The 10,563-nt window shown below is 42.5% G+C and overlaps 1 protein-coding gene across 1 annotated transcript; it reads right to left on the minus strand.

The window, feature by feature from the left end:
• Nucleotides 1-9,201: 9,201 nt before the first annotated feature.
• Nucleotides 9,202-10,215, minus strand: LOC138786431 (olfactory receptor 6B9-like). Its single transcript, XM_069963419.1, has one exon. It carries the CDS (start codon nucleotides 10,213-10,215, stop codon nucleotides 9,202-9,204), a length of 1,014 nt encoding a protein of 337 aa, XP_069819520.1.
• Between the last annotated feature and the right edge of the window lie 348 nt (nucleotides 10,216-10,563).

Below are 10,563 nucleotides of genomic sequence, written 5' to 3' on the forward strand. Positions count from 1 at the left end.
AGCCAGTGCAGGGACCGCCGCCAAGTTGCTCGCCGCCATCTTAGGGCGGATTGTGGCAAGTAGGTAGAGGACAGTGGGCGGGGCTGAGCTTAGGGCTCACTGTCTTGTCTTGTCCTGCTGTCCGGTTCCTAACAGATCTTTTCCATGATCTGTTTGGTCAATTTGTAGTAATCTATCTGGATGACATACTATTTATTCCCCTGATTGGAAGTCCCATGTTCAGCATGTCCGCGAGGTTTTATCTAGACTCCGAGAGAATACCCTTTGTGCTAAATTATCTAAGTGCCTTTTTGGGGTTAAGGAGGTTGGATTCTTAGGATATATCTTAACTCCAGAATCTGTACAGAAGGATCCCCAGAAGGTGGCAGCAGTACTCAACTGGGCTAAACCCACCACCTTGAAAGAAATCCAAAGATTCCTGGGTTTCGCAAACTTCTACAGGAAGTTTATTCGTAATTTCTCACTTATTGTCAAGCCTTTAACCGAATTAACAAAAAAAGGTGCGAATCCAACCTCCTGGCCTACCGAGGCAGACCTAGCTTTCACCCAGCTTAAACATAGTTTTTCATCTGCACCTGTACTGGTGCATCCTGACTTAGATTCGCCATTTGTGGTAGAAGTAGACGCATCAGAGTTCGGGGTCGGAGCAGTGTTGTCCCAAGGAAGGGAACCATATACCAATCTTAGACCTGTGGCGTACTTCTCCAGGAAATTCTCCATCTCCGAGGTCAACTATGACGTTGGTAATAGGGAACTGTTGGCCATCAAATGGGCTTTTGAGGAGTGGAGACATTTTCTGGAGGGTGCTAAACACCAAATAACGGTTCTAACTGATCATAAGAACCTGTTATATCTGGACAAAGCCAAAAGGTTGAACCCACGTCAAGCGCGTTGGGCCTTGTTTTTCAATTTTGTGGTAACATATCGCCCAGGGGCCAAAAATGTAAAGGCTGACGCCCTATCTCGGAGTTTTGGGACTAATAATATGCCTGAGGAGGAACCCAAAATTATCCTAACCCCAGGTATTGTGATCGCTAGTGTATCCATGGACTTAAAAGAAAAAATTTTGAGATCTCAAAATGATGCGCCTGCTAATGTACCTCCTGAAAAGCTGTTCATCCCTGTACACCTTAGGTTAGCAGTTTTGAATGAAGTTCATGCATCTACACTTGCTGGCCACCCTGGTATTGCCGTACTGCTTACCTCCTGTCTCGTTCCTGCTGGTGGCCCTCATGGCAGCGAGACGTACGGGAATATGTAAAGTCCTGTGAGACGTGTGCCCGGGCTAAAACTCCAAGGTCATTGCCTGAAGGGTTACTTCAACCACTACCGTTACCTGGTCGCCCCTGGTCTCACCTGTCAATGGATTTCATTACGGATCTTCCTCCTTCTCTAGGAAAGACAGTAATCTGGGTAGTAGTTGATAGGTTCAGTAAAATGTGTCATTTTATTGCTTTGAAAAAACTTCCTAATGCCAGGTCTCTCGCCAAGTTGTTTGTTAAGCATATCCTTCGTCTCCATGGAATACCTACCAACATAGTCTCAGACCGAGGGGTACAATTCGTTTCAAAATTCTGGAGAGCCTTCTGTAAACTGTTAAATATATCACTGTCTTTTTCCTCAGCATTTCACCCCGAAACCAACGGTCAGACGGAACGGACCAATCAGTCCCTGGAGCAGTATCTTAGGTGTTTTGTTTCAGATAATCAGCTTACATGGTCTGAATACTTACCTATGGCGGAATTCGCCTTAAACAACCACATAAATGCTTCCACGCAACTAACTCCGTTCTTTTGCAATTATGGCTACCATCCCAGATTCTCTGCTGTCCCAAATCAAGAAACACATTTTTCTTCTGCTAATGAACTCACAAAGAAACTGTGCACAGTTTGGGCGGAGAGTCTGGCGACTCTAACCGTTTCCCAAGAAAAACAAATTCTATATGCTAATCGGAAACGCCGTCCCGGTCCCCAGTATGTGGTAGGTGAAAAAGTATGGCTGTCTACAAAAAACCTGCGTCTCCGAGTTCCTTCGTATAAACTCGCCCCAAGATATATTGGTCTGTTTCCCATCGTAGACATTATAAGTCCAGTGTCTTTTAGGTTACAATTGCCTCAATCTTTGAAAGTCCATCCTGTGTTTCATAAATGCCTCCTTAAGAGATATATCCCTCCAACTAATACCAGTTCCCCTCTGCTCCCAGTAGTGGTTCAAGGCGAACTAGAATATGAAGTCGAAAGAATTCTAGATTCTAGGAGAATCCGCAGAACCATACAATATCTCGTACATTGGAAGGGATACGGACCAGAGGAGCGCACATGGGTCACTTCACAGGATCTTCATGCCCCAGTGTTGATAAAAAAATTTCATGAAGAACATCCTACCAAACCTGGAGGCTCCTGTGAGGGTCCGGAGGCCCCTCCTCAAGGGGGGGGTTCTGTCAGGGTCCGGGCCGCGCCCTCGGCTCCTGGCTCTGCCGGACTCTGAGCAGAGCCGCCGGCGTCCCTGGTGACGTGCAAGGCCGGTTGCTAGGGGAGCGCCGCCGGCGTCCCTAGCGGCCAGCCCACTGTCATTACGTCACGGCCGAACGCGCGCCCGGCTCTCATTCTGTTCATGCGCGCGCCCGGGCTCAGGAGACGCCGACGGCATCCTTAGTGCAGGGCTGGTTGCTAGGGGCGCGTCGGCAGCATCCCTGGCAGTCAGCCTGCTGGGAACGCCCACTGCTAGCCGCGGCTGGGGCTCATTCTTCCCCAGCTGAGCGGCGTTAGGGACATGACTGACATCAGTGGGCTCCAGTCATATCCACCGCCCAGTGTTAGTCTAGAGTGCCAGCCCCAATGATGCCTGGGGGCTGGGACTCCGGGGTGTATAAGTTCATTTCCCTGTGTCTCAGTCCTTGCCTGCGATAGAGCCTAGTATCCCTAGTGTTTTCTTGACCTCGCTATCTTTCCTGACCTTGCTTTTCCCGTTGCTCGACCCTCTGGCTTGCTTCTCTGACTACTCTCTGGACTCGTGTTTGTACCTCGCCGCTCGACTGTTATTGACCCGGAATTCTGACTCTTCTCTTGTTGTGTTTGTCTGTCTTGTTAGTTTTGTGTTGCACCTTAGCTAGTACAGGGACTGCCGTCCAGTTGTCCGTTTGCCATCTAGGGCATCTGAGGCAAATAGGTAGGATCAGTGGGGTGGGTGCCAGCTTCAGGGCTCACCTGTCCTTGTACCTTCCTGTCCTTCCCTGACACCTGCCTTTAGTAAACATTTGTCATGTCGCAATACTCACAACTGAGATTATATATAAATTAGTTAATTCCTATACATTCCTCCATTACCTATATCTGCTGGTTTCCCATTAATTCATGTTATCAATATTTTAAATATCAATAAAACGGGTAATGGGTTTAGTAAAAATACATAACTAAAATCCATCTTTTATATGATGACTATATTATATACAATAAAATACAGCAGGGAAACATCATAACAATGAGAATCTTCTAGCAAATTGTTTATTAAAACCTTTGAGACAAATTTCTTTAGCTCTTTTGTGTGTGGGTGTACTGTACAGTATATGACTAGGTAAAGGTCTTCTTTATGGCTTCTTTCACCTCTCTGTTTCTCAGGCTGTAGATGATTGGGTTAAGTGACGGCGTGACTGCTGAGTAGAACACAGACACCACTTTGTCTGCATTATAGGACAGCAGTGCCGAGGGCCTCACGTACATGAATATCACAGTCCCATAGTAAATAAAGACCACAGTGAAATGGGATGCACAGGTAGTGAAAGTGTTGCGCAGTCCAGAAAGAGATGAAGTTGCAAAAACCGTCACTATAATGTGAATGTAGGACGCCACAATAAGAGTGAAACATCCTAGAATCACGAGTCCAGCCAGGACAAAGAAGATTATTTCACTTAACCAACCTCCATGGCATGAGATCTTTACCAGTGGTGAAAAATCACAGAAAACATGATCAATTTCATTTGTGGCACAAAAGGACAATCTAGTAAGTGGGATGGTGGCAACAATCACTGTGACGGCACTTACCACCCATGCCCCAACTGCCAAAGAATTACAAAACTCATTACTCATTATGATGGTATACCTCAACGGGTAACAGATTGCTACATAGCGGTCAAAAGACATTATGGCTAACAGTAAGTTCTCTGTAGATCCAAAGAAAAAAAGGAAATAGAACTGCAAAAAACATCCAGTAGCCGAAATGGTCTTCTCATGGTTTAAGAAATCTGCCATCATTTTAGGGACTGTAACAGAAATATACCATATCTCCAGGAAAGAAAAGTTGCTAAGAAAGAAGTACATTGGTCTGTGGAGGTTCCCGTTGAAGTACACTAAGCATATGATGAGGATATTGGAACTAATGGAGAAGAGGTAGATAAGAAGGAATAGTACAAAGGCAACAGTATTCTCTTCGTGGCTTAGAGAGAAACCTCTTAGGGTGAATACATTAGTGAACGTGAAATTGCGAGTCTCCATTAAATTAGTCGATAAAAAGATGATATATCTGATTTTCAATTTCAATTCAATGAGGAAACATTGCAGTAGCATCACATAATGGTAATAGATATGAGCCTACATTTTTATTTAAGACCCTTGAAAGAACTTTCTAAATAGTAAATACTCTTTTAACGAATTTTAACGAACATGTATTGTTAATAAGGGGATAGTATTAGAGAAAATCTAAACATCATGAAGAACTTCATACTGAATAGAGAACATTTTCGTAATTCTACTTAAGTTATTGTGCTGTATATTGGATTGTTACTACATACCAACCTAGCTGATAGTAAAGCACCACCACTACAATTACAATGTATAAATATATACCACTCTTAGTTGTTGTTACATAGGTCTCCTGATAATATCTCCGGGACCAGCTGTTGAATTACTAATTTATCAAAGGACTGGTATGGGTGACTTTGGTCTATGGGGATATGAATTATTTTTGTCTAGTTTTTTTCCATATTAAATCTTATCATGTAAACAAGACTTTTTAAGTTTTTTAGGAGTCTTTGAGGTGTATGTCACACATTTTGGGTGTAATATGTATCCATTTATGATATGTAGACATGCAGATAAATTAAACATTTTACTTTTTTGCAGTCTCTTTATGATATTGTTCAACTACTTTCACTCTGGAGGGTCGACTGAATGAGCCTAAAACATGGTTGCTCCACTGAGGACAGTAACCAGTGAGAAATACCAGCGTTTGTCAGGTGAAGTGATCAACCAATCAACCAACAAAGAAGGTTGAGCAAGGGTGAAGCACTTCATGAAATTTCATCAGCAGCTATTTTTAAGGGACTATTCCCATCTTATAATATAGCGTGGCAGCTCTGATGATTAAGCGATGGCACACTGTGTTGAGTGAGCATGCCCAGTCCTGCATAGTGTTCAATCAGGGCCGCTTCTGCCATGAGCCGTCCTGTCCTGCCGCCAGCGCTCACCGTTGTCCCCCGCCGCGCTCCCGCGCAGTCAGTCAGCAGCTGTCATCGGCCTCCAGCGAGTCGTGAGTGCCCGGGGTCAGCGGGGGCCGTGATAAGGGGGGACAGCGGTGAGCATTGGCGGCGGGGCAGTGGCGATTACAGCTGCTGACTGATGGCGCGGGAGTGCGGCGGGGGACAGCGGTGAGCGGCTGCAGGGCCGGAGGGGGGAGGGGTTGGTTACGGGGGGTGCCTGGTGCGCGTTGTTGTATCTGGCTTGGTCCAGATGGGGGGAGGGGTGTGCTAGTGAGGGGGCGGCCGCCTGAGGTTTGCCTCAGGCAGCAGAGACCCCAGAATCGGCCCTGTGTTTAATCGTGCATCAGGGTGCTTGGGTGGCCATACAACAAAAACTTTTTTCATTATAATTTATGCAGATCTCATTTAAACATTTCTTTATATACAAAAAATTTTAACGAAAAAATGCAATAGGTTAGGCAAACAGCCTCTGCTCTGCCGTGCACAGGGCACTTGGTTAAATGCTGGAGTCTCCCATTGATTTAAATGTTTTTGTTTTTTTTACTTGAACATTTAAAGGGAACCTGTCAGCCGGGATGCCGTGGCGGAGCCCGTCCGGTGGACAGCGGCATAGGTAACCATCCCACTTGTCCTGTTGCTGGATCCGGTCCCTGGGTGGATAAATCACGGCCCAAAGCGGAGTGTGCGCCTTATGCAAAGCAGGAGGAGGAGTAATCTGAGTACAACAAAAAATTCTGCTGCACTAAAAAATTCCTAAGAGCGCATTGTCCGTGAGCTTCAAAATTTCTGTGTGTACATGGGAGAAACTTCCAGAATGAAAACCATCACTGCAGCCTCCACCAATCTGGGCTTTATGGCAGAGTGGCTAGGAAGAAGCCTTTCCTTAGTAAAAGACACATAAATGTCTTTCTAGAGTTTTAAAAAAAAACAACTAAGGCTGGCCCACGGGCAGCGTCTCTGATGTGATGTTGGGAGCGGGGGAAACGGTATCCTGCTTCATTACGGCACGGCGCATATTCATATAGTTCCCCCCCGCTCTCAGCATCACATCAGAGATGCTGCTTGTAACAAGCTAAAGTTGTAAAAATTATAAGGTATAAAGTAGCTGTAATGTTATATAATTAAGAGGAGGGGTATTAGCATCAATAAAATCAACAGCATCGATGACATCATCATCATCATCATCGATTACATCATCAACGACATCATCAACAATATAACAAACGACACCTCTGATGACATCATCAACAATATCATCTACGACACCTCTGATGACATCATCAACAATATCATTTACGACACCTCTGATCATTATGTGATCAGTGATGTCATTGATGATGTCATCAGAGATGTCGTCAATGATGCCATCAGTGATGTCAATGATGATTTCAGCACTGATGTTATCAATAATGTTGTCGATGATATCGATGATGTCATCACTGATGTCTTCAATGATGCCGTCGATGATGTTACTGATTTTGTCACCAGTAATGTCTTCATTGTTGTTGATGATATCATTAGTGATGTCATTGATGTTGTCATCAGTGATGTCAGCGATGATGTCGTTAATGATGTAATCAGAGATGTCATTTATGACATAGTCAATGATGTTCATGATATCATCAGTGATGCCGTTGATAATGTCGGTGATTATATTATCAGTGATGTTGTTGATGATGTTGTCGATATCATTGATGTCAGCAATTATGTCATCAGTGAGCTCACTGAGTGATGATGTTGATAATGTCATCAGTGATGTCATCAGTGAGCTCAATTATGCCATCAGTTATGTCGCTGATCTTGTTGATGATGTCTTCAATGATGAAATTAGTGATGTGGTTGATGATATCATCAGTGATGTCAGCGATTATGTAATCAGTGAGGTTGTTGATGATGATTTTGTTGATGATGTCATCAGTGATTGTTAATGCCGTAGATGAGGTCATCAGTGATCTTTTTGATGATGTCGTCGATGATGTCATCGATGATAACATCAGTGATATTGATGATCTTGTCAATGATGTAATAAATTATGTTGTCAGTGATGGCATCGAGGATTTCATCAATTATGTCAAAAGTGATGACATCAATTATGTCGACAATGTTGTCAATAATGTTATTGATGATGTCATCAGTCATGTCAACAATCATGTCATCAGTGATGTCATCGACAATGTCGTTGATGATGTCATCGACAATGTCGTTGATGATGTCATCGAATATGTCATAAGTGATTTCATCGATGATGAGGTTGAGGATCTCATGGATGATTTTGTCAATAATGTTATCAGTGATTTAATCGATGATGTAATCGATTATGTCGTCCATGATGTCGTTGAAGATGTCATTGATGATGTCATCAGTGATGTAATTAATTATGTTGTTGATGATGTCGACGATGATGTCATCGTTGATGTAATCGATGATGTCATCATCAATGATGTCGTCGATGTCATCTGTGATTTTGTCGATAATATCATCAATGATGTCCCCAATGATGTGGTTGAGGATGTCATCAATGATTTTGTCGATATCCAATCGTGGCTCAGCAAGTGAATCATCGGAAGATGCTCTGTGGAAGAGGGCTCCCCTAACTGAGGGGCAGAACAATTAGGCCATCCTCCTGAAGAGTGACAGTAATTAGGTAAGAAACATGGAGAAGGAGGCCAGATAGATAATTAACACACATTACAAAGTTATGTAACTTTGTAATGTTTGTTATCGAAAGAAACATTTTCAAAGACCAGGCAAGTTTTCATTATTATTTTTTGGCTGATATATAATGTAACTACAAAATAAGCAATTCTGAGATTTTTTTCCGTTTTTTGTTTACGCCTTTCACCATACGGGAACACTTTTGTTATATTTTATTAGTTCAGGCAATTACACATACTACAATATATAATACGCTGGTTTATTTTTATGTATTTTATATATGTAAAATATATATTTGATATATCTGATGAGGGGCAACACCCCGAAACAGCTGTATGTGGATGGTTACCTAGCCTTGGTTTATCCCTTGTCATTACATTGACTTCGGCCACTTAATATGGTGGTTTTGGTGGTTTCCTAACAGGAGCTGCCCCTTGGCTGGGTCCTTCCCGGAGGGATATCTGGCTAGTCCTGTGTTTTGAGACTCTTCAATGAGGCTCCACGGGCTCTTCTTTTGCATATTCATGTTTCCCAGGGAGTAATGCACCTAGGACTTCACTGCATTGAGTGCTTTCACTAGCAGCCGGCAGTGTTGTCGTTTGGCTGGTCTCCCTGAGTTCAGCAATCTGTTTCTCTTATATATGTAAAATATGAAATGGGGGTGAATTAAACTTTTATTGGTGGAGGGGTTTGTCATATTTTTTAAAACTTTTTTAACTTTTAATTTTAAACTTTTTAAGTCCCCCTAGGGTACTATTACATTCATGCATTACATTCCCAACACTGATCAATGCAATGCCATTGCATAGCATTGATCAGTTTTAACTGTGATCCTCACATAGAGTCTGCCTGTGCCAGACTGTATTGGAGGATCACAGATCTGACTGCACGGAGTAAGAAATGAAAGGGCCTGTCATTGACCGTTTAATGATGCGACTGTGGCACTAAAAGTGTTAAGGGCGGTTTAAGGGGTTATTTACAGTAAGCACCAGACGGTCCTTATGCTCTAGGAAGTGAGCTCAGCTCCTGAGCTTGCTTCCTAGAGCCTCTGGACCTATTGGCCTTCCGGTACTTCATGGTTTCTTAAGAAGTCCATGACCTTTAAGGGAATGGCTTTTCGGTTGTTTCCGAATTGTATTAAAGCTTTCAATTGAGTTCCTAGTAGACCTTTGCATGGCATGTTTCACATCTTTGTTCCTCAAGCTGTAAATAATTGGGTTTAGCAAAGGTGTTAAAACCGCATAGCAAACTGAAACTACCTTGTCTACATTGAAGGTTATTGCTGCTGAAGGCCTCATATACATAAACATGACAGTTCCATAGTAAATGAAGACCACAGTGAAGTGCGATGTGCAGGTAGTAAGCGCACTGCGAAGCCCAGAAGTAGATGAAGTAGTAACAACAGTTATTATGATCTGGACATAGGATGCCATGATGAGGCCAAAGCATCCAATTATTACAACTCCAGCAAGAAAAAAAAAGATGGTTTCACTCACCTTAGTACTATTGCAAGAAAGTTTGACCAATGGTGAGAAATCACAAAATACATGATCAATTTCATTAGAGCCACAAAACGACAACTGGCTGACAGGTATAATAACAATCATCATAGCAATAACACTAACAATCCAAGCACCAACTGCCAACAAAATGCAAAATCTCTCAGTCATTATGATTAAGTATTGCAAAGGGTAACATATAGCTAAATAGCGATCAAAAGACATTATGACAAGTAGAAAATTCTCCATGGACCCAAAGAAAAAGAAAAAATAAAACTGGGTTAAACAGCCTACCATCGAAATCTTCTTTCCTTCATCAAGAAAATCAGACAACATTTTGGGGACAGTAACTGAAATATACCAGATCTCTAAAAAGGAAAAGTTCGCAAGGAAGAAATACATAGGTTTATGAAGGTGCTGGTCGAATTTCACCAAGTATATGATAATAACATTTGACAGGATGGTGAGAAGATAGACAGAAAGAAACACAAGAAAGAGAAGAACCTTTGCCTGGTGCCCCAAAGGGAATCCTACTAATGTAAATCCAGATACCTTAGTAATATTCAGGCCATTTCTTAAATCTGCCATTGCATCTACAGAATAACAGAAACATATCCATTAGTCATATTAGTTCTTAATATAGTATAGTACATAATATTTATTAAAATTATTCTTAAAACCTAGGGCGTTCAAGAGGACATTTCACATTTAGGCTATGTTCACACGCAGTATTTTCTATCAACAGCTGCTATTATACGAATAACGGCCGATATAAAATAACAGCTGTTATTTGTTGTCAAGGGTAGACTCAGCAAATCTGCTGAGATACTTGTTACCATTAGAGTCTATAGCCCTGCATTCTCGCAGCAGATTTTAATTCCGCTGCATGAACGTAGTCGAAACTTTCCCTTACTACTTCTATGTCGGGCCAGTAAA

The sequence above is a fragment of the Dendropsophus ebraccatus genome, chromosome 3, assembly GCF_027789765.1.
Source record: "Dendropsophus ebraccatus isolate aDenEbr1 chromosome 3, aDenEbr1.pat, whole genome shotgun sequence".
Taxonomy (NCBI): domain Eukaryota; kingdom Metazoa; phylum Chordata; class Amphibia; order Anura; family Hylidae; genus Dendropsophus; species Dendropsophus ebraccatus.